The sequence below is a fragment of the Ctenopharyngodon idella genome, chromosome 5, assembly GCF_019924925.1.
Source record: "Ctenopharyngodon idella isolate HZGC_01 chromosome 5, HZGC01, whole genome shotgun sequence".
Lineage (NCBI taxonomy): Eukaryota > Metazoa > Chordata > Actinopteri > Cypriniformes > Xenocyprididae > Ctenopharyngodon > Ctenopharyngodon idella.
Window position 1 is genome coordinate 6,290,258 of NC_067224.1, and position 26,242 is coordinate 6,316,499.

Sequence of the window (26,242 nt, forward strand, 5' to 3'; positions counted from 1 at the left end):
CTTTGGATCACATTTTTTTTCTTCCTCCCGAATTGTAGTAACTTTTCTGATTCAGTTCTTTGCAACACTGTGGATTATGGGCTGTTTTTGTGAAACACAACAATTTATCAAACAATTTGAACAGATTTAGGGTTTTAAAAAACGTCAAATATTAACATTTTTAATTTGTTACTGTAAATTAAATTGTAAAAAAAAACAAAAAAAACATTGTCTAATTATTTTTTTTAGGATTTATTTTTGGCATTTTTGCCTTTATTGTGAAAAGATTGTGCAGAGTAGACCGGAAGCGAAGTGGGACATTACTATACAATTACAATATTGCATTACTTCAGCCAAAAAAGTAACTAATTGCATTACTTAGTTACTTTTTATGGAAAATAATGTGCTATGTTACTTTTTCCCACCTGGGCTGTGCTCACTTTTTTTTTTTTTTTTTATAAACAAAAACAAAAGTTCTATTGTTGGCAAATATAAAGGCCCTTTCACATCAAATATGAAATGAATAAGCCTCAGGCTGAAGGAAATGCAAATTCATGCCAAACAAACCTTTCAGCTGTGCTGCCATTCTGGATTGCAGAAGAACAGGATGCAGGAGAAGAAAGTTCAATACTCTTACTTCAGCAATAAAAAAAGAAAAAAAAGAAAAAAGAATCACAAATGTGATGTTTATTACATGGTTGGTTTGAAGTAATTTTTGCTTATTCATATGGTTGAATTAGATCATTGAAGGTCAGCAGCAAAGACATTCGTTAATAAAGTGAGATTAAATACATAAAGTATATTTTTGTTTATATATTTCAATCATGATAACTCATGATAACTAAAGATTTTTAGTATGGTAATGGATATGACAATGTTAATGTATTTGGTCTTGGCGGAATAGATCTGCTACGCTGCTGCTGAATTGCTGCTGCTGTAGATTATTGCTGCTGCTGCAGAGCAAGTACAGGAACTTGCTACTTACGCTGCTGCGATTAAGACATAGTGCTGCTTAGGGCTGCATGATATTGGAAAAAACTGACATTGCAATATTTTGTTTTTCTGCGATATATATTGCGATATTAAAAGAATTCACCAGATGACTTGAATTTGGAAAGAATTAATCATTCTAGGATGATTGGGGTGATTTTGTAGGTGAGTGAATATGCATAGAAATATGAACAAATTACAAGCATAGATAAATATAACAGAACAAAGATACAAAGTAAATAAATAGTGCTTTATGTTTTTCAGGTAAGTCTAACAGTAGTTCAGGTACAGAAATTGAATAATCATATGTAAAATAACACTGCAAAGTCTAACTGTATAAATTAAACAATTAATCTGTGTAAAAAGTGATTTTCTCTTTGTCTTTTGTTGTTTGATTAACATTCATGACACAGAAAGCAGCAGGGGCTTTGGTCACTTTAAGATCGAATATGCGGCGCGGACCAAAATACTTTTACATATCTGTTTTCTTTCTCAATTGTTTAGTTCACCTAAGCCATAATCAATTGTGTTTACGAGGATAGTCGATCTTTTACGTGCATTTTTTGCATGTATGTGTTTTGGGTAAAGACTATAGGGATACAGCTATGGACATCGGGCATGCGCAAAATTAATATTGGGTCATTTAATTACTGTATTTATATTATTGTAAGGGTAGGTTTAGGGTTGGGGTAGGTGTAGTTGCCGCCCCTGGACATGAGTAAAAGCCTGCTCACATTTAGTATAGAACTACAATAACCATCATGTTTAACGCACACAACACCTCTGCACTTTATTTCTCTCAACATTGGGACAGGAGAGCTGTCAATCAATAAATGGGAAAACAAAGTAACTTGCATTACTTATTTGAAAAAGTAACTGATATTTTGTAGAAAATTTGTAAATGCTTTACTTTACTAGTTACTTGAAAAAAGTAATCTCATTACGTAACTCACGTTACTTCTAATGCGTTACCCCAACACTGATCGCGATACATGTTGGAGCACTGCCTATGAGGCTATCGGCTCATAGGCAGTGTTCCAATTTTTAAACATTTTTTTTAATATGGTCTTATAAATAATAAAAACTATATATTATTATATATTATTATAAATATATTCTAAGTTTGGAATAAGTCTCTTACGCTGACCAACGCTGCATTTATTTAATTAAAAATACAGTAGAAATGTAATATTGTGAAATATTATTACAATTTAAAATAATTTTCTATTTTAATATATTTTAAAATGTAACTCATTGCTGTGATGGCAAAGCTGAATTACTCCATTTCTCAGTGTCACACTACTATTTGTGGAAACCATGATGCATTTATTTTCAGGGTTCTTTGATTAATCGAAAGTTCAAAAGAACAGCATTTGTTTGAAATATAAATCTTTTGTAACAACATACATGTCTTTACTGTCACTTTTGATTAATTTAATGTATCCTTGATAAATAAAATGTATTATTAATTTCTTTAAAGAAAAAAAAAAAAAAATCTTAAATGACCCAAAGATTTTGAACGGTAGTGTACATTTAAATCTTAAATATGCAATCCAAATGAAATGCAAATCTTAACTTAAAAATAATTTACTAAACATTTGAAAACTGCACTTTTTAAAGATGCCCATTGCTCATACTGCTGCTAGATATTTTTGTTCTTAAAACTGTAACATGCTTTATTTTACAAGCGGCATTGTGTATCTGGGCACATTTTAGGCCAGGGCAAAAGAGACCCTTTTCAGCATTAACACTGCATACAGCAGTAACAGATTCACTTCTAACATTCGAGTTTCTCTTTTCAGGTTGCATTGTGCTTTTTCCATTTGAGGCAACAGAAATGAGGATAAGTGGAGGGTCAAAATGCTCCGGTGCACGATGACACTCACCTTATTCAAAACCTGCTTCTGCTTGTACATGTTATATAAAATAAAATCTCATGAGTAGTATATGAGGATCACATTACACTTATAAAATATGACAAATGAGTTTTCACTTACATTTATTCGCTCCACAAAAACGTAGCACAACACCCAGGCGGAATCAACAAGGTATATGAATAATGTATGACAATTTTTACCTATCAAACGAATATTCACAGGCTTGTCACGTCTCACTGAAGAATGATAGCATGTTACAGCATGGTATGCAGACTTCTCGATTTTCTAATAAAAAAAGCCCACAGGTGGCCATGCGTCTCATCAGAACAGACCACAGGCTCAGATTAAACACTATAAATGAATCTTTATTGAGTTTCACATTAAGTCCATATAAGAATCCTGTCTGTTACTCTGGTTATTGGCTCCCTCTGCCTAGCTACACACAAAAAAAAAAAAAATAGATCCACTCATCTCCTTAAATATGATAATAGTGCCAAAAATAGAGATGCCTGCAGTAAATAACGAACTACTGTCTATTATTAGTTGTGATTTGCCAAGCTGAAATGTTTCACTCAAAGCTACAGTACATATGGATAAAATCAAGCATCAGATTGTTATCAAATATGTGGTATCAACAAACACCTGGCAGGACTATTTGGCTCATGACTGTGTTACCTCATTGATAAGAGACTCTAAAGATCTGGCTCAGAGATTGTACAGCTTCAGTCAGGCATTACAGAAAAAAAAAGTATATTGACGCTGTTGGATGGAAACCTTGTATCTCCACATTCCGTCATTTTAATTTTATTTTTTTTTTTATAAATCATCACACTTTACATCTGTTCGTGGGTTTTGAAAATATTTAAAGGATTAGTTCACTTCAGAATTAAAATTTCCTGATAATTTACTTAACCCCAAGATGTTTGTCTTTCTTTATGCAGTCGAAAAGAAATTAAGGTTTTTAAGGAAAACATTCCAGGATTTTTCTCTATATATTGGACTTCAACAGTTACCAATGGGTTTAAGGTCCAAACTGCAGTTTCAGAGCAGCTTCAAAGGGCTCTACACGATCCCATACGAGGAATAAGGGTCTTGTCTGGCGAAACAATCGGTCATTTTATAAAAAAAATAAAAAAATAAAAATGTATATACTTTTTAACCATAAATGCATTAGCTCTGTGATCCGCCAAGCATTACGTAATTACGTTGGAAAGGTCACACGTGATGTAGGTGGAAGTACCGCAGCAGGGCGAAAAACTCCATCTCGTTTTCTCCTCCAACTTCAAAATTGTCCGACATCGTTGTTTTACCTTTATTTATATGGTCTTTGCACGTTCGCTTTGTAGACACTTGCTTGGTACTTCCGCCTATATCATGACCTTTCCAACATGATTATGTAATGCATGGCTCATTGCAGAGCTAGTGCAAGATGAGCATTTGTGGTTAAAAAGTATACAATTTGTTTTTTTTTGTTGTTTTTTTTGTTTTCAAGAAACACTATATCCTGTATAATATATATATATATATATATATATATATATATATATATATATATATATATATGTATGTGTGTGTGTGTGTGTGTGTATTATATATATAAATAAAGCCTAATATTTTATGTGTTTGAGGTGCAGAGAAGAGTGTCTTAGTTTAGCATTTGTCATTGCGTCATATAGTGTCAATCCTGTCTTAAATAGCCTGTGCGTAGCACTTCATATTTTATAACATGAGATTTTGGCTAAATGACAGAAAAAACTGAGCGCCCGCCACCCACATAGCTACAGTAAATGTATAACGCGATTCATTAACTGCCTCAGATGCGGCCGTTCTAATGATGGACAAAACATGTAAGTCTGACATTCGCTGGTCAAAATGCAAGTATCTGACCATATATAAAGCCGTAATATCAATTCTGACAACACAATGTTTAATTATTTTTTAAAAATTACAGTGTTTTTTTCTATTTCCTGAAAAGTGAAAAAATGAAAATATGTGAGCTACACTTTATAATTGATTACACAGTTTATAAGAATATAAACACTCTGATCTACATCTATAAATCACTAAAATGTGGTCAAACACATAGTTTAAATGATTACAGAAGAGAGATTTTGTGTCATTTTTTGGATAGTGCACTATTTACACTGTATTTATTTTGGGAAGTTATAAATGCTGAGCTGTTTCTTATTGCCAAAAGCTTCTTTCATCACACATTTTAGGCATGACAGAAGTGACATACAGAATGCTACACTGGAAGCGTATAATATTTAAAGAGTCTTACATTATGGGAGATTGAAAGAAAAAAAAAACACATTCAAAACAGCCCAGCCTGTCTAGAGAAGTGCTGGTTGAAGACTAACATATGACACATTACACAATGCTCTAATCCTACAGAGCCACAGGCACAGAGGCTATTATATAAAAGGGTGTGTTTTGCCATTAGAGAGGCTTTCTGAATGTTGCAGAGAGGATGACGAGAGCAGTGCAGAGGTCTTTCACTGTGTCTCTTCATTTTTAATCTTTGACTCTGCTTTGAGCCAAGTGCAATGGCCATAACCTCAAAAAGAATAAATCCTGTATCCTCATGTGGCCTTCAAACCATGCTGATTTATAAACACAAAGGCCTATGAAACACCATAAACCGTCGAGAACATCTGAATGTACAAATGAGCCAATCCAGAAAGGAGAATGTAAGTACTGGCATAAAGTGTGTGAATTAGAACTGTGGAATAACAGCAGGGTTTGCCCAAGAATCAAGGCCGGCGCTTGTTAATAGTATCACTGAATTGTAGATTCTAATGAATGGTTTATACCATGTCTAACCCCACATAAACTGGGAGTATTGATTTTATTTTAGTATTATTTTAACCACAATTCAGTTTGTGATTCTAGAAGTTTCAATAACTGTATGTCCTTCAGTAAAAACCATGGAAGCTTGTTTCTGCCACTAAATAAAAAAGGTAATTACAACATTTTATCTCACAATTCTGACTTTTTCCTTGCAATTGCGAGTTATTACACAATTCTGACTTTTTTTTCCCCTCAGAATTGCGTGATATAAACTCACAATTGCGTCTTGTAAAGTCAGAATTGCAAGAACTAAACTCGCAATTCTGACTTTATAACACGCAATTGCGAGTTTATATCTCACAATTCTGACTTTATAACTCACAATTCTGAGTTTACAACTCGCAATTCTGACTTTATAACTCGTAATTGTGAGTTTATATCTCGAGATTGCGAGAAAAAAAGTTGTGAGATAAAAATCACAATTACCTTTTTTATTTTTGTTTTCATGGTGGAAACAAGCTTCCATAAAAAACAAGCTATTAAAGGGAAAAAAAAAAAAAAAATACTATTTCAAAAATCTGATATTAGAATAGAACATGTTGTTTAGGTAGCAATGTTCTTTTGAAACAACACCAGTGTCTATGGTAACATCCTGAACTGTAAAATGATCATAATGATCATAACTTTCCAGTTAAAAAAAAAAATACAAGTTTTGACAAAAAAAAGTTTGTAATACTTTACTTTAGAGTCCAACTCTCAAAATTAATTGCTTATTGCTCGGATATTGGCTGTTTATTAACATAAAGCACATATTAATGCCTTATTCTGCATGACCATATTCTACATCCCTTAATCCTACCAAATGCCATATTGAATTGCAAAACACTTTTGCTGCTATTGAGGTGGGATACGGGTAAGGTTAGGGACAGGTTTGGTGGTATGGGTAGGTTTAAGGGTGGGTTAAGGTGTAAGGGATGGGTCAACAGTGTATTATAAATGTAATTACAGAAATTTATTACAGATGTAATTACATGCAGGTGTTTTTAAAATATAAGTACAATGTAAAAACCTGTATGTACACAAGTACATTGTATCAAATGATTAATATAAATGTAAGTACACAGTAGTTAAGGCCACTTAATATAAAGTGGGACCACAACTACCTATTAATAAGAAGTAAATTAGGAGTTTATTGAGGCAAAAGTCATAACTAACAGTTAGTTAATAGCGAGAACTGAACCCTAATCTAAAGTGTGACCAAAAAAGTTTTATACAATAATGAAGCCTCACATTTCAGTCTAATAAATGATTATACATGTTATTTATAATTGGTCCCCCAAATAAAAACACCTCAGATTTGCACAAATTACGTGAACAGCATCAGAACAACGAATTTGGCCAAAAGGTGATGAGTTTGCAGGTATGATTTTATTAAATTACAAACATATCTAGTAGCATTTCTAAGATTTAATCTAAGATTCAGAAGATCTGAGGTGAAGATCTGAAGAGAAGTCGACCCACCATAAGTACGGATTAGATAAAAACATATCTTGAAAGAAAAGCTCAATTGAACTCAATACCTAAAGCACGTAGCATTAGAGCCAGTTCTTAGCACTCACTCAAAGGGGGCGTATAAGGATTTCACCATATAAAACATTCTCTCTGATAACAGTGATCTGGGTTAGGACTCGATGAAGGACCCTCATGTTCATCCCACATCACATGCTCCTGAATGATATTCAGCCGTCAGACCCTTAATCACTGGATCACGAACATAAGAGAGAGGATTTCCACTCAGTGCTTTCTGAGCTGAGGCACTGGGACTGAAGTGTCCATGTGCTGTTGGGACTGTTAGTGTGTGGTGTGGTTGAGTTCACGGTACACCATTAGTGTCCAGCTAAAGCTCCAGTGGTTTGGCTGAAGCTGAGAGGATTAGTAAGGGAAGCTCTAGTAGATCATGGAGCTGTAATAGCCCTGCTGGGGCCTGTTAGAGTTCATACCGAATACTATTTAAACAATTTACTAAAAGCTAGATTACCTACAGCTGAATCACAGCCATGGCAGAACAACACGATGAGTGTGAGTGTGATATTGCTTTAATACAACAGATCTATAAACAAGTAGTCAGATACTTTTTTTTTTTTTCAGGATCCTTTAATGAATAAAAAATTAACAGAAAGAACAGCAACAATATGAAATAGAAATATTTTGTAAGATTATAAATGTCTTTACTGTCACTTTTGACCGATTTAATGCATCCTTGCTGAATAAAAGTTAATTTCTTTCAATGAAATGAAATAAAATAAAATAAATCTTAGTGACCCCAAAATTTTGATTGGTAAATAGTATAGAACAGTGAAACGCCCCAATGTTGTTATACTACAATGATAGAAACATGATATAAACCACACTATAAAAATGAAAATAATCTAAACCACACTTATCAGTATTCATATTAAGTTAAGAAACACCCCAATAGAACAAAATGTTAAACTTGGGCCCCGTTCTGTTTTACTGAATTCGAAAAATTATGGAATAACTTATGATTTACTGACCTGACATAATCTGTTTGTTTATAGTATTTAATTCAACTAAAATTGGATCGATTTTCAGTTGGAAAGATCTAAACGTCCAAAAGACACTCTGTAAAAGTTGTGAAGTGCTTTGACAACAGGATTGACCCAACAGACTCTCATTTCACAAGATAAGTCACAAATCATCTTTTATTTATGATTGTTCATGCACTTGAAGTACTGTTTACTAACAGGTTATTTTATTGGTAATGTTAAAGACCCCCTGTGGTGAAAATCAAGTTTTTAATGTTGTTTATATGTCTGTGGTGTTTTTAATATGCTTTAAGACAAACCATGTGCAAATTCATGTCAAAACCATCACTGAGTATTTTCTACTTAAAACTGCAGTGAAAAAAGACAGTTTCAAACCCGTGGTTTGAAATCGCTGGTGTCTATGACATCACAAACTACCTTGTAACCAATCACGTCAATGTGCCGGCGGACTTTAGCATATCATTAACAGCGAACTAGCGTGTAGATTTAGCAATATGGCCGGTGTATGATGTATATTACGATGTTATGATGAACTATATGCCTTTCTCCACCGACGTTCTGAGTTGTTCAAAGCGTTTCTAAGGGTACTGATTGTTAGAAGACAGCTGTCTGACTCTGACATGGCGAACTGAAACATGGTTCGTGTAACATTAGCAACACATTATTAGCTGTTTGATAACGTAGTCAAGCTAAAGGCTAATCATATTAATTACCATTATGTGTCCGATGTTGTAAAGAGCGATACCATTGTGCAGCATTTACATTAGTAAGTTGACTGAGTGGATCTCTGAGCTTGTGCGAGTGAGTGGAGGCGGGGCTAATTTGCATATTCATTGATCCGGCGGGTATATTAAATGAGGCAAGGGTGTAGAGTTACATTCAAGCTATTTTAAGGCATGAAGAATTTCTTTTCACAGGAAAAAACATTTAAATATGTCATTTTGGTGATCATATATGAGTTTTAAGGGATAAAATTATTGACTACAGGGGGACTTTAAGTAGTTAGTGCTTGATTAGGTAAGTGAAGCTGCCACAGAAAAGTCAAGCTCACCACTTAATGAAGTGTAATCACGGTAACACTTTATTTTAGGGTCTTTTAACTAGTTGCTTATTAGCATGCATATTACTAGAATATTGGCTGTTTATTAGTACTTATTAAGCATATATTAATGCCTTATTCTGCATGACCTTATTCTACATTCTTAATCCTACCCAATACCTAAACTTAACAACTAACTTAATAACTATTAATAAGCAGTAAATTGGGAGTTTATTGAGGGAAAAGTCGTAGTTAATAGTGAATACATGTTCCCTATTCTAAAGTGTTACCGTAATCACTAACTAAAATGGAATCAAATTCAATCCTGTTCCTGTTATACATCCATTGCCAAATAGCTAAAATTTTAGTTGATTACAAAATTATAAATTAGCATGAGATCTGAAACTGGGACGATTTGCATGTGGAATAAGAATTCTTTCTTTTCCATTGGATATTTTCTCATGATAGTGTGTTTTCTTGAAGTTTTAATGAATTGTGCAGGATTGCATATTAATGCATATTTACATTTTATTTTAGGATTTAGACTTTTTTTTTTAACTGGTCAGAGCTCTGACACAATCGAACACTGGTTATTATGACAATATTTGAAGAGTGAAATGAATTCTGCAATCAAGATGACCCGAGCATCATGTTCTTTTTCTTTCCCACTTACCATAATGAGTCACATAAAAAACTCTGTTGATGCTTATTTTCAGCAATGTGACAAGGTTTTAGTAAATTTGTTTACATCTGTGGAAAGAAGGAAAATGACAAAAATAGCCGCCAATGTTTTTTTTTCCCTTCCCAACCAGCTTTCTTGAATGATTTCGAGGACTCACCTCATGCCCTTGTGGCGCACTACAAATTATCTGCTGCCATAGAAACAAAGGCGAAAACCTCAGTCTGGCTTCAGGAATTCCTGTTTTAGGTTATGTAAAGAGTGTGAAAAATTCACAGATATAGCAACTGGCACAAAGCCTGGTTTAGCCCACACTGATCCAGACTGTACATATAGGGGTCTCGCTTAACTTTTATATCTAGACTGAATATTGCCAAGCAGTTTGTGAAGTTTATGGCTTCTCTTCTTCCTATAGGTGACCAAAAAAAAAAAAAAAAAAACTGTTTGGTCGAACTTTCTATTTATCAAAGAGTCCTGAAAAAAATGTATCGTGGTTTCCACAAAACTATTAAGCGGCACAACTGTTTTCAATACTGCTAATAATAAGAAATGTTTCTTGAGCAACAAATCACCAGAGAATGATTTCTGAAGGATCATGTGACACTGAAGACTGGAGTAATGATGCTGAAAATTCAGCTTAGCCATCATATGAATAAATTACATTTTAAAATATATTCAAATAGAAAACAATTATATTAAATTGTAATATTAATTCGGTAACACTTTAGTATAGGGAACACATATAAACTATTAACTACGACTTTTCCCCTCAATAAACTCCTAATTTACTGCTTATTAATAGTTAGTAAGGTAGTTGTTAAGTTTAGGTATTGGGTAGGATTAAGAATGTAGAATAAAGTCATGCAGAATAAGGCATTAAAATGTGCTTTATAAGTAATAATAAACAGCCAATATTCTAGTAATATGTATGCTAATAAGGAACTAGTTAAAAGACCCTAAAATAAAGTGTTACCATTAATTCACAATATGACTTATCAAATAAATGCAACCTCAGTCAGCATAAGGCGGCAAGAAAAAAATACCATAAATTTTCCCCTAGATTTTGAACTGTGATGTGATGCTCTAGCTGTGATTGTGTTATGTCACACATCACTTTTGATTTCAGTAAGGACAGACATTAAGTCGCATTGTGCCTCATTAGGAAATCGTGCAAGGCATAGATATTGACTATTTCCCAAAAAATGTTAGGTGAATAACAGACATTTTAAATTTGGAAAAAACACTGCCAACTAATTGTACTAATTTGTGCAACAATTTTAAGACATGTTGAAAATCTAACCTAGACAAACCCTTTACATTGGTTTATATCTTTGCCACTGTTGTGTTTTATTGTGGCCTTCTGTGAGCTTTTAGTACTTGCAGTGTGTAGGTGTGTGGGTCAGGGGTTTGTGGGGGCTGGGTATCGTGCAACCGTCTGGGCAGATAAAAGTTAATCCTGTCTTAACGTGTGGATGGAGAAAAATGAACAGATCTGCTGGAGATCTGAGCATTAAAGCAAAACTTTTTAAAAAATTATGTTTTCACTCAATGTGCTAAAAGAAAGAAAAATGAGTATTACAGAGATGCAACACCTGACACCTGAACAAAAAATAATGCTCTAAAGCAGCATTCTCATTGATTAACTTTGACATCAACACACAAAGGCTGAACACATCAAGGTAAAAGCCTTACAGGGCTATAATACAACTATATTTCTACTTTGTGTTCCCTTTTATTGTTAAAAAAGCTCAATTGTTAATGATTTCTGAAACCCATGTACTGTATGGCATGTTTCCATTCTTCACTCTTGTCTGTCAACAACCGCATCTGTCAATCTGTCAGCGAGCTCCCTGAATACACAGAGAGATGTGACATAAACAACACACAAACAGAAAAACAAGACACAACTCCATCAATGCTAGCCACAGATGGCAGACAGGACCTCACTCTGATCTATTCACTCTATCCACAAAGGAAGAAAGGAAGAAGGGAAGGGAACAAATAAGGAATAGAAATGAAAAGAAAAAAAGTACACAAAATGGAAAAGTTGGAACGGAAAGGAACAGATAAAGGAAACAATTAAGGAAGAGAAAATAAAGAAATGTACATGGAAAGTAAAGGAAAAAAGAACAATAAGAAACAGAAAATTAAAAGAAACGTACAAAGAAAAAAGGAAAGAGGAAAGAACAGGAAAGAGGAAAGGAAAGGAAAATGTAAAGGAAGTGAACAGCAAAGCATAGAAAAGAAACAGGGAAAGGAAAGGAAAGGAAAGGAAAGGAAAAGGCAAATGAAGTGAAAGCAAAGGAAAATGGAAAGAAAATGAACAGCAAAGAAAAGTAAAGCAAAGCAAAGCAAAGGAAGGGAAAGGAATGGAATAGGCAAATGAAATGAAATACAAGGGAAATGTAAAGAAAATGAACAGCAAAGCAAAGAAACATTCAAGGAAAGGAAAGGAAAGGAAAGGAAAGGAAAGGAAAGGAAAGGAAAGGAAAGGAAAGGAAAGGAAAGGAAAGGAAAGGAAAGGAAAGGAAAGGAAAGGAAAGGAAAGGAAAGGAAAGGAAAGGAAAGGAAAGGAAAGGAAAGGAAAGGAAAAGGAAAGGAAAGGAAAAAAGTAAGAACAAAAGAAAAAAAAGCAAAATACAATTATCCATTTGTTTCCCACCTCCAGTAGTTTTTAGTGTGTAATATATCTCCAGAGCTGACCATACACACATGGCATGTTTTTTTCATAGCCAAGGCCCATCTAGAAAACCCCAAGGGCACAAACACAGGGAAAAATACAGTCTATTCCTCTTGTTATCTGTTATCTCACGACAGCTTGCAGATAGGCTCTTTAATAGGATTCGACAGAAGGTTGTAGCCTGCTTTCAGGAAATCCTTCCCCTGCTTATACCTGAGCGTGCCTTCGCTTTATGTGTCAGAGGGACTGACTGTACAATCCGTGACACAACAGCACTGCTACAATAACATACCTGCTACCTGATCATATATAATAATAGTGGAGATCAATTTGATCAAAGGCCATGAAAATGGCATGATTAAAGGAAAAGATTCAACTCTAATTATTGTACAGTTTCTATTTTGGTCATGCTGTAAGTACTGTGCTTTGTTTCTTCAGGTCAAGACCAAGTAGTTTAGACATAAGTAGGATCATTTAAAAAGGTTCTCCCAATTAAGGAAAAGCATCGATCTTCATCTTGTACTTATAAAAATTAGCATTGCTCCATGACAAGAATAATATTCTAAGGAAAAAAATAAATAATCTTTTCCATGTCTCTGATGCACTATGGGACATCATTAATGAACCTGTGATCAGATACGATTTGATTGGACTAAGTTGGGGGTCTACTCAGTCGGTGTTGCACTTTTCTGTATCAATTAACATCCAAGTCAACAAAAAAACACATCAGATAATGCTACGCTTGGTGTCTGGTCTTCATCATGCAAATTTACCAATATGATAATGCATGTGTATGTGTGTGTTAGTGAGTATTTTGAAAGAAATTAATACTTTTACTCAGCAAGGACACATTAAATTGATCAAAAGTGACAATAAAGACATTTATAATGTTATAAAAGAGTATTACTTCAAATAAGATGATTTTGACTTGAGTGAAAAAAAAAAAAGTGTCATTGTTTCCAGAAACATATTAAGCAGCCCAACTGTTTTCAACATTGATAATAATCAACATATTATCAATCATGTGACACTGAAAAATGGAGTAATTCAACTTTGCCATCACAGGAACATATTACATTTTAGAATATATTAAAATAGAAAACTGTTATATTAAATTGTAATAATATTTCACAATTTAACTGTTCTTATGCCTTGGTGGGCATAAGAAAATCCTTACTGACCCCAAACTTTTGGACAATAGTGATTTCTAGAACTGCTAGATGGATGCTAGGATGCTTTGGGTGGTTGTTAAGGCATTGCTAAGTGTTGCTTACTTCCTCCTACTTCCTAATGTGTACAGAATTTTCTTTTGTTTCTTTTTTGACACTATAGTAGGTTACCTCCAGAAACAAGTTGAGAAGCACTGTCACAGGTGATTTTATCTGAAATGATGACAAAATACAAAGAGGGTGTTTCTTTCTTTGTTCATGTTTCCTAGGAGAAGCGTAAATACAAAAAAAGACATGATGTTCTAGTGTCCTCATTGTGCTTGAGGGTGTCCTGCCTGATCCTTACGGATACCTTGTTCATGTGGGAGAGTGATATCTCATAGGAGTTATGGCACTATTAGCTTCAGATGTGCCATTAGCAGAGCTGTTGCTAGAGGGGAGAAAGGTGGTGACGATTCTTGGGCCGCAATAACCTGCACTGGGCCCTGGATACCCTAGCTACGGCCCTGGCCCCTAGTTCTCTGGGAATGCCATAAGAGAAATGGATCTTCCATCTTAAAAAGTCATCAAACCGATTTGGAAATCAAATCCATCAGCACAGTATTGACTCTTCACAAACACATCTAAACCTTGTGTATATTTCAGAGATTTCTGTCCAACTAAAGCCAGGCTTTCTAAAGTCTAGTTGAAGGTGAGATTTTCTACAAGTTCATTTTGTGTCTTGTCAACTAATCTTTTAAAATCCCATCCACCTCAGGGTTAAATTAAAAGAAAAAGAAGAAGAAGAAAAAAAAAACTCCAGTTCTGTAATGTAATCCAACGAGTATCTGGTGAACACAACTCTTTTATATCGCTTTCAGTCTGATTGACCAAAGCCTAGAAAACAATTAACCTTTAGCGCAACTTCCCAGTAATGGCCTGTCTTAATTGCAGGGGTAATATGTCATGATTCAACCAGGTATATTTAATGATGCTTAAACTGCTAATCCTCCTGAACAAAAATATGCGGTTGCATGTGACATTCTGAACTGAAACACAATTGCTTATGTAACTGTGAGACAGTCATTTGACAAACAAACAGTTGCTCTATAATCTCTCTATGCATCTCAAGCGATCTCTGTTTCAGATTCTAATAGAGTAATACAGTGGGGTTATGCATGACTAAGAACATCATGTTTGATTGATCTGAGAAAAATAATTTACTGTTTCTGAGGCCTCTGAAAAGTGAAAAGTTGATTTATTTGTCTGTAGCTGAAAGGTGCGTTAGCATTGACAGTGATTAAATCTCTGCAGGCCGGCAACTTCTTGTACAGCTGCATCACAAGAGTGCCACTATTTTTTTTTCTTCAATATTAAAGAGTTCAAAAAAGAAAATTTGTTTTGATACACAAGAATGAACCTCATTCGTTCTTGCAGAAGCTCAGATGTACTTGCATGTACATGCAAGAACAAAACTCATTGGTTCTCGCACATCAAGCAATTATTGAGTTTCCGTGTTTACCATAATTGATGTGTTCTATGTATGTTGATCACTGTTTATTTGTGAATAAAAGGCAAATTAAATCTGTTCATCACATAAAGCGATTGTGTGTCTTCAGAAGACTTGAATTAAACGGCTCGATTCATTTGGATTAATTTTAAGATGTTTTTATGAATTTTTTGAATCACTTTTGCTGCATTCGAAATCAAATACTTCCCTACTATATACAGTAGTATGCAAAGAAAAAAACAAAAACAGTACGCCAAGAGCAGTATGTCCAAATTCATAGTATCTGAAAAATACCTGGATGACCTACTACTTCTGCCGAGATTCTGAAGAGCACATTCGATGGACACTTTACTATCCCATGAGGGCACAGCAGAGCGGTGAAGCAGCACCGAATTGACTGTTAGGTCATGTGACAATAACAACATGGCGGATGTATGTCCGAATTTCATTCATACTACACTCTTAAAAAATGCTGGGTTAAAAACAACCCAAGTTGGGTTGAAAATGGACAAACCCAGCGATTGGGTTAAAATTTTTTGCCCAACATGCTGGGCATTTTTATTAAACCCAACTATTGTTTAAAATTTAGGTAACACTTTATTTTAGGGTCTTTTAACTAGTTGCTTATTAGCATGCATATTACTAGAATATTGGCTGTTTATTAGTACTTATTAAGCACATATTAATGCCTTATTCTGCATGACCTTATTCTACAGTCTTAATCCTACCCAATACCTAAACTTAACAACTACCTTACTAACTATTAATAAGCAGTAAATTAGGAGTTTATTGAGGGAAAAGTCATAGTTAATAGTGAATACATGTTCCCTATTCTAAAGTGTTACCAAAATTTACTATATGGCTGGCTTAAAATGAACCCAAAATAGATTGGAAATTAAAAATCAGACACATAATTACTAGAGGCAACAATAATAATAAAAGGTGAACATTTAGTAATAAGCAATTTAATAAATGTTTATTGTTTAATTATTATTCATTAAACTTATTAATACATGTTAATTTATTAAACATTAATAAATTTTAATTTCCAACATATTTTGGGTTCATTTTAAACAAGCAATACAGTAATTTTTAAACAATAATTGAGTTAAATGAAAACTACCCTAACCTTTTGGGTTTAAACAACCCAAATGCTGGGTTTGTCCATTTTCAACCCAACTTGGGTTGTTTTTAACCCAGCATGTTTTTAGAGTGTATAAATAACATACTTTGCAAATTAAGTTTAAATTAAAATGTAGTACCTACTCAGTATGCGATTTCAGATGCACTGTTTTTTTGTTGTTGTTGTTGTTGTTTTTAATCCAAAGGAGGAACAGAAATCTCTCAGGTTTCATTAAAAATATTGTCATTTATGTTTCAAAGATCAATGAAAGTCTTATGAGTTTGGAGCTATACGAGGGTGAGTTTGTTTGAGCAACCTGACATGGCTCAACCAATGGTGTGACTTTGGAGGAGGGGCAATCTGTTTGTCCACCAATTCTTATTAAAAACAAATGACTCCTGGTCACTTCAAAAGGCTGTCAATGTGAACGCCCCATTAGACTGAAGATTATTCTTTCTCAGGAATGTGTCACGTAGCAGTGCACAGAAACCACCAGAGGTACAAAACCCCAAGGACCTGCTTCCCTGGTACAGGGCGAACAGGTACTCATGGGTAAATTGAGGATTGCATCAGTCAAAGTGGCTTGTTTTCCCAAAGCGTCTGTGTTTAGTTAATTCAAGTCAACAGGTCAGCAAGGCTTTCAGCATGAGTGACAAACAGGTGGTATTTTGTTAGGAGCTTCGAACCCTACTGGGAATTCATCATTTTATTTTGAATTCTCCCAAGCTTAGATACTATTTACTGATGAAGCATCTCATTGCATGTTTGCAACTGACAAAAGTGCTCAGCTAAAATTCAAGTCCAATTTTGTCTGGATCCGGCTCTTAATTAAGCTCCGAAACAGAAGACTGCTCTGTTTGCAATCTGTCCTGTAGTACTCAACTCGGTTTGTCGGCAGAGCTGAAGAGACACCATCGCCAAATGTTTGTGGAAGTTCCTTGTAATCCATCTGTTGCATTAGCAAAGCCTCAAGTTCATTCCCTCAGAGATGATTTTCTTCCTCTTAAGTGACTCTGCTAAAATCCCAGTGAGACATTCGAACCATTAAATGCTCTGGCAAATTAGTATAATTGGCTTATTTGTATTTCATGAGTCACATAACAAACATGTCAGGTTAGGATTTAATTTGTCTTTCTGTTGTGCAACTAATATGTGCATTGTGATTCAGACAACAGATGAGAATGAGAGAACAGGAAGAGGGTTATGATTTAGAGCGACACACTGATGAATCACAGCACAATAGCTCCATGCTAATCTATCATCATAAAACACGGGCGCACCAGACCGCGATCCTCTGCTTTAACGATCACACCCGCAGATACAGCATCTACGTGCATTACATTCCCTCGTGAAAAGTGAAGGACTGGTTTTATCGGCAGGTACATTTCGCCAACCTGTGACAGATTGTTGCATATGAGTGATTGATATTGATTACTGCGGTCGACAGCAAAGCATGCAATTACACTACGGCAGAGATGCACTTTAGATAATCTTTGGACGGTTAACGTTCTACAGATTGCTCCCTTTTACACATTAATCTGCTTTTTGATGTCCTAATTTGTCTTGTTTCAAGGCATAGTTCAAAAAAATCCTGCCATCATCTACTCACCTGTATGAATTTATTCATCTGTGGAACACAAAAGGAGATTTTTTGAAACATGTCTCAGTGTTTTTATTTTGGCCATACAATGAAAATCAATGGGAACCAATGTTGTTTTGGACACCATTGACTTTCAATTGAAAATATCTTCTTTTGTGTTCCACATAAGAAAGAAAGTCATACAGGTTTGTAATGACATGTGCTTAAAGGAAATCTATTCCTTTAAGACTTGTATACAGCTCTGTTCCAAAACTTAGTGAGCTCCCTACATAGGGTGCATCGGAATTGAAATGACTTGATTCTATTTTAAGGGTGTTTAGATTTTTTCCTGAACAAAATATAATGATTTTCACTGTTGGTCTTGCATGCAGGTCAAAGGTTAACATCTGTCAGCAACAGAGCAGTGCATGCTATGCCAGAGCCATCTGGGATTAGATCCATACCCCATCGTTGCAGCTCTAAAGCCACTCGTGTTTTCATCAGCACACATGCTCGGGCGCACACGTTGAGCTTGACACTGTATGGATTAACCCCATCTAAGACAGAGCACGATAATGATAAAATAACCACATGAGACCGCAGGGCTCTATCTAATCTAGTCTACAGGCTGCCATGATTGAAAACCGGACTCCAAACGGAGAGGCAGGCAGAGGTCCATAATAGGATTTACATCTGGGACAGGCAAGAGCTCTACAGATATAGATATACAACAGGAACTGATGACTCGCACCTGATGCCCACAAGAATCGCTTTAAAGATGTGTCGGTCTAAGGAACGAACACAAAAACCAGACGGATCACAAAGAGGCTTGATGCAACCCACATTCACCTTCTAAACATTATCTGTCTGAACCCAAAGAATCACATGTGCTAAATAAACCACTGCCGTTTCCTAGCATTCAATCAGAGCTGCCAAAGTGGAGCTCCATTCAAACAAACAGACAGACAGAGGAATCTGAGGCAACAGTTGTCATTCTAGAGTGGCACAAAGAAAAGGAGTAAGAAACAACTACTCACTGGAGTCGTCCGAATCGTAGCCTTCCACGTCCGGCTCTTCCTCCTTCTTGCTGGCCACGAGTGCGGTGGCGCCGAAGGCTTGGTCCAGATCTTCTTCATCCCTGTTGGGGTCCGCGGCCGGGCCCTCTGACTTCTGGCTGGTGGAGCTGCTCCGCAGGGAGCTGGCGCGGCTGAGGGCCGGAGGAGCTGTGGGGGGGAGACCCCGTGGGTAACGGGGGAAATAGTCAGATATCTGCTTGATGGGCTGAATGGGACCTGGACATACATCAATGGCCATGTGCTCCTGGATGCTGATGGTCGTCTTCTCGCCTTTGCGTTGTGTCATTCATGCAGCCCTTTTGAGGATGTGCCACCACCCCTGAACCCGGCAAAGGGGTGGCGGGTGGTAGCAGTAAAAAAAAAAAAAAAAAAAAAAAAAAAAAAAAAAAAGAGGAAATAAAGAAAACGAAATGAAAATAAAAAAACAACCTTCAAAAGTAGAATCTTCTTTGCTCTGGTAATCTGTTAGTGTCCCTGAAGAGCAACTGAGCGTGTCTTGGTGTGTAAGTGCATGTGTGTGTGAGTTTGCGATCGCAGTGGTGGGCTACATGAGAGGCTGCGGGCTGCTCCAGCACACTGTGGTCATGCCGTCTGCCTGTGAGCTGCGCTCAGACTACTACAGAACGCTAAGACTGTTACCGGGATGAGTGCATGTGGGAGAGAGAGAGAGAGAGAGAGATAGGGAAGGAGGGGGCAGGATTATACAGAGGGATGGAGGGATTGGCTGATGTCATTGCTTAGCAACATGACGGTAAACAGGAACAGGGCGCGCGGCTACTTAATTATGCTATTAGTCCATCTGTTAGAGAGAGAGAGAGAGCGGCTGGGTTATCTCTGTGTTCCTCATCTCCCTTCAGTCTAGCATCTGACTGTCGCATGTGTTGAACTCCAGCACAATTACCAGCAACAGGTGCTAAATGCCTAAAGTCATGCCAGGTTATACATCAATCCGGCTATTCAAATAATACAATGGGGTAATGGCAAAAGGTAGATAAGAAGAAATGCAACATTTATAATGCATTATAATCCAGTATTCTTAATGTACAGACAGTGTAATGCATGTAAGCATGAATATTCAAGGAATAGGTTTAACCAAAATGAAAATTCTGTCTTCATTTACTCTCCCTCATGTCATTTCAAACCTGCATGACTTCTGTGCAACATAAAAAAAGACATTTTGAAGAAAACATCTAAAAAAAAAAGAAAAAAGCTGAAGAACTGTTTTTATACATACAATGAATGTCAATGGACTATATATATATATATATGCTTTTTTTTTTTTTTAAATATGTTTTTTTTTGTGTTCCACAGAAGAAAGTCAGTCACATAGATTTTTAATGACATGAGGGTGAGTAAATGACTGTTATTTTAGTATAATTTAGATACTATTATAATTTTTATTAATATATTAATATTTTGAATCTGTTTTTATTTTTATATTTTCTGTTTTCATTTTAGGTAAAGTTTTAATGTATTTGTGTATATTTTTAAAATTATGTCTATATATTTTTTTTTTACATATTAATTTTTATTCTAGTTTTAGGTTTAGTTACTTTAGCATTTTTTTTTAGCAATCAAGTTAATTTTAGTAATCAAGTTAAACTAAATGAAAATGTGAAATGTTGAAAAGATTTATTTTTATATATATTATTTTATTTCAGTTAACATTTATTTTATTTCAATTAATGAAAATGCTTTTTTTTTTTCAGTTTTAGTTAACTATAATAACCCTGGTGAATGATGACAGAATTTTTATTTTTCATGCATACTTTGCTGGGAAGTTAACATTGAGCGTCATGTTGCTAATTGGCTTGATTTTTGTTTTCTAATACAATGGCTTTCAGGCAATTTCAAGAGTGGCTTAAGTGTCTTTGGGGTCACTCTATTCATAACACTTATCTACATGAACTTCTCTTAAACTGATTTCTGTGTCATGACAAATAACGATGGTAGAGACATTTACTGGGAAAATTGCATCAGTGCTCTGTTGCTTTATGAAAACTAGCAGGGGGCTATTCAACCTGTCCCCCGCTTTACAGCTGTGATAAATTATAGGCAAAAGCCATTTTCACATTTTACAATAGCAAAGATTTATAGGAAAAACAGTGAGTAATCTTGATGTACTCTCTTAAGGGACCTAGACAAGATGACAATGCAGCGATCTCGACTGATGGTGTCGCTTTTAACAAGGGAAGAGGAATGAAGAAATTAATGAATGATGGCAAGGGATATACATAGGGTATAGTATAGTGTTATTCAATCACAATTTTTAATGGTTGTTCATATTTTAGATTCAAATGTTTGCCATTTCCCACATGGTATCATTAGGAGACAAAACCTGGCAATTCATTTACTCTTATAATTAAGGAGTCGCCCCCATGCTCGTTGTAATTCTTCAGCGGAAAACACTTAGTGAGAGAGAAGCTCATTATTTTCTGTCTATTTCCGTAATTCCTTCTGGAGATCCTTTCTTTTGTGCTTCCGGAAGAGTCATGGTTAAAAAAAAAAAAAAAAAAATTGAAGAAGAAGAAAAAGGCAGGAAAAAAGTTTGATTACCTCCAAAGAGTCCTTCACAAGAAAAGTAGTACAGCTGCTACCATTTGTCATGCTGATAATGTGCAGGTTATTAATTTATTGATTCTAATGTCTGGCACAGAAATGTAGCTGTGAACCAAGTGAAGGCTAGAAAAATTGTACACACTAAATGTAGGCAAGCAGCCAAGGCTTCTATAATCCTAGTTATTTTCCTGTGGAACAATGTACCCGAATGGGGTGCTATTCAACAAGCATTTTATTATGTAAATTTGCTAATATAAAGTCAGCCAGAAAATTATGTTTAAATGACTTTAATGATGTAAAATGTGATTTGTTTCCATGGTCATAAATTAAAAATCTCATTCGTGCGGACAGAATTCTCTACTGCTACTGAAAGTGATTTGCACTTTCCAGAAAATATCATTCAAACATAGACGCAACAGGAGAGACACAGCTTAAAGTGCCCCTATTATGCTTTTCTCCCAGATATTAGCTTTCATGCAGTGCATAATATAGCTGTTTGTGAATGTAAAAGGTCTGTAAAGTTTCAAAGATCAAAGTGCACAATAAATGGATTTATTGTCTCCCAAAAGAATAAGCCGATTCTGAACTGCCTGAAATAAGTCGTCAGTAATTCCAGTCTTACTTCCTGCACAAACCAAAGTAGGTTTGTAACAAATTTGCATAATGTGTGAGAGCCTATGGTCTTCATTGGCTGCCTGCAAACAATGTCTACTTTGACCCACCGTCAAAGGCTGTAGTTGTAGCTGAGACCTGGAAGAGTTTGTTTCATGTTGTCAACAATTCAAGAAGATGCTGTTTTCTACACTGTGAAAGCAAATCCACTTTTCATGCACTTCCAAAGAATGAGGACTTGGGCTCTAATTGATATGATAAAACTGCTGCCATCGTTACTGTTCATATCACTGTGTTACAAGTGCTGAGGAAGACTCCAGAGCTGAAATTCAGATATGGTAATGGGCGTGTTGTTTCCGACACATGCTGTAAGCGGTAGACCAATCACAACAGACTGGGCCATCTGACCAATGAGAGCAGAGTAGGCTCTCACAAAAGAGGGGTTTAGAGAGACTGGATCCTTGATCAAACCATTTTAGACACTATGCGACAAGCGATGTTACAATATGTATTATGAGGATTTTTTTTTTTTTTTTTTTTAACCTTGGATGCATGTAAACTTATTGTAGGAGACCTCTAAAACAAAATTAAGAACCTTTAAAGGGGTCATGAATTGAGAAATCAACTTTTCCTTGAGCTTTTGATATATAAGAGGTCATCGTACTATAAGAATATCCTGTACGTTTCAGAACTGTTCGTCCAATAAAAGCTTTTATTGACGCCAGGCCCATCGTACGGCTCGTCCCGGAATGTGCCTATTGGTGAAACTCCGCCTCCGCAGAAGAAATCAATGCCTACTTCTTCATTGCAACATTAGCCCTGCCCACTGGCGTGCTAGGAATATGGTTATTTATTTTCAACAATGTGAATGTCTCAGTTGAGCATTATTTATTTGTATTCGGTACATTTCACTGGTAAATCAATCGCATTTCAGCGCAGGCTTTGCAAACAGACTTTTACAATATGGACTCGACAGTAATGCAACAACATGTAAGTAACTGTTAATTCTACTGCCTGATCTGATATGTAATGATTCATGTACAGTCAGATGTTCTTTGTCTATGTGTCAGTAAATCAAACCAGTGACTAAACGGTCAACTTCATGTTGTTTCTCTTAGTAGGCTGAAAAAAAAATCTGTTATTTAAACGGTGATTAAATTATATATAGAAAGCGATCAGAGAACGCTCACTTTACAATCGCTGGAGCTGTCAATCAAACAGCGCACTGGAGCTGTCAAACAAACAACGCAAGTTTATCAGTAACTGAGTTCTGGACTCATGCCAAAACTCCTGTTTTATTCAACGAATCTCTTAGTTAGATCGAGTTTGCACTGTTAGTTATGATGAAAGCATTCGTTATTGTGCAGAAATTGAGTTGCAACATGTCTGTGATTGACTGTTCATCACTGCAACCTTTCATGGCACGATCTAAATATAATACCATAAATCTAAATGTAATGCCATAATCAACAATTTTCACGATTAGTTAACCTTGAGAGCTGTATTAGTAAAAACGTGCTAAGAGAGTGTAATACTTAGCTATTTCATATGCAAAGATGTCAGCCAATCACAGCAATGGGTGTTTACACTGAAGTCTCACAGCAGACACGCCCCTTTAAACAGAGCGTTCAAATAAGAGGGCTAAAATCAGGGCAGGGAAATTGCCTTTTATTTCTAAATTATGACAATTTTTGATGTAAAAAGCACATTAACATTATAAGTGCACCCCAGGAAACATTATAAAACAATAAAACAACGCAGTTCATGACCACTTTAAAATAGCATAATATGGGGAACTTTAAATATTCCAACATATCAATCCTGCTGAATAAAACAGAGCTTAACCAGTCTAAAGGGTTTGCTGGTGTTATCTGGTTTAAGCCGGTCTAGCTGCTCTCCCAGCCAAACCACCATGATTAACTGACAGTTGCTCAAAGCCCAATTAAAACCAGCAAAACAGACCAGCCTAACCAGTCTGTTCAGGTTTGAACTAGTTTAAGCAGTTTTTATTTTAGCAAGTAATGCACACTTCAAAAACTTTGAAATGCGATATGGCGCTGAAATAAATAGCAGTGGATTTTAGTTCATTTCACATTCTGTGTCTGACTCTCCACGTGCAATTCATAACTTGGCCTGTCCATAATGGCTCTTTAAGGCCATGGTTCTTAATCCAATCTGGCCTCTGTAATCAGAGGATAAAATGGGTTAGTGAATACTGACTGCTCCGGCCCTTGGCTGAGATCAAATGTCATTCCTATGAGGCTCCAGTGTACTGAGGGAACCTTTGGAGACAGCTACAAACCAAATATGAATCAGGAAGGCCATTCAAGACAAAGTTCGTGGGTAGTGACATTTCTATAAGAAAGTAAAAGCCACTTTTGTTCTAGCTGTTTCTCAAAGAATCATAATAGGCTAATGAAATAAAAATGTATACTGCTTTTATTATTATTAATCCTCCAAACCCTGGCAGCTCATAGTGGTGGTGAGATATTTTATTTATCAATTCATGAGTGGATGCCAAACCTTTGACATTCACTCCCTAGTTTCTGTAAATTATTAAGGGAACAGCTCAGCACTGATGCCGTCATTTCAACTTATGTTGAAATTTGAAGAACTAAAAACACAGACCTGCTATCACTGGTGATGGAGCACTCAGATCCAAATTCATAGAGGGCAGATATAGGCCATATAATATGAGGTTGTGCTGCTCAGAAGAGCTCTTGGACCCGCTCTCACCTGTTCTATAAATGACTGGAGAAGAACTGCAGAGGCGAAGCGAACAAACTGCTCAGGAACGCCAGTATTAACATACACAAGTTCCAAGCGGAACTACAGCCATGCATTTATTTCACTTGCCTCTGTGTTGTTCAAGGAGAGTTTGGTAGCACCAGTGAGATTTCAAAATGCATTCCTTCACTTTTAACTCTGCAAGCTTAACACTTATTTTTTTCGTTTGGATTCAGAATTCATGCTCAGGACTTTGTGACGTTCACAGGGTGGTGAAATGGCAAAAACATGATTCACTCTTGTATGGAAGCTTGATAATTGCGACTTTTTATTTCACAATTCTGACATTTTTTCTCACAATTGCATGATATTAAGTCGCAATTGTGAGTTCTAAAGTCAGGATTGCAGAATATAAACTCGCAATTGTGAGAAATAAAGTAAGAATTGCGAGATGTGAACTCACAATCGCGAGAAAAAAGTCAGAATTGCAATATATAAACTCGCAATTCTGACTTTTGGTTGTCGCAATTTTGACTTTTTTCCTCACAACTGTGAGATATAAACTCACAATTGCGAGAAAAAAGTCAGAATTACGAGAACCAAAAGTCAGAATTGCGAGTTTATATCTCACAAATCTAACTTCTTTTCTCAGAATTGTGAGATATAAACTTGCAATTGCGACTAATAAATTCTGAGGGATAAAAAAGACTGACATTTTTTCTCAGAATTATGTTTATATCTCACAACCCTGACTTTATAACTTGCAATTGTGATTCTGAGGGAAAAAGTCAGAATTGTGAGATAAAAAGTTGCAATTATCTATCTATCTATCTATCTATCTGTCTGTCTGTCTGTCTGTCTGTCTGATCTACGTATATATCTATCGAAATCACAAACTCACTAAGTAACATTATTGCAAAGGCCAAAATAGAGTTTTAAACAAGCATGAATGGTGATTCAAATACAAAAAGAATGTGTCTAAATTCATATTAATATGTATTATTCTTCTATATTTTAAGGTGCATTCAAGAAATTAGTAATGGTCCCTACCATGCTGTGAATCTGAAATATATTCATAAGTATGCTGTTAATTAATGAAAAAGCCAACAGGGTTTTGTCTAGAAGATGCCCTTTAAAGGAGCAGTTAACGGAAAACATCATCTATTGAAAAGTCCTTGCCTGCTGAGAGGATAAATTACACTCGTACTACAATCTTCAGTAGTGCAGCCAATTTAACTCAGTAGCACAAGATAAATGTAAACTTGCCATGATAAAAGACTAGCGTTTAAACAGGACCAAGTCAAAAC

At 35.6% G+C, this 26,242-nt stretch overlaps 1 protein-coding gene across 12 annotated transcripts in view; it reads right to left on the minus strand.

The window, feature by feature from the left end:
• Positions 1-26,242, minus strand: part of doc2b (double C2-like domains, beta) — a 274,263-nt gene that overhangs the window by 106,854 nt on the left and 141,167 nt on the right. For 8 of the 12 annotated variants that reach the window (XM_051895445.1, XM_051895446.1, XM_051895450.1 and 5 more), the window contains one exon: positions 18,999-19,184. The exons of 1 other annotated variant lie outside the window; for it this stretch is intronic. In XM_051895445.1, coding sequence (XP_051751405.1) covers positions 18,999-19,184 — 186 coding nt within the window. Of the gene's footprint in view, positions 1-546; positions 616-11,736; positions 11,772-18,998; positions 19,675-26,242 lie in introns of those variants that run through there. 3 more of the 12 variants (XM_051895452.1, XM_051895455.1, XM_051895453.1) reach the window with 3 other exon arrangements.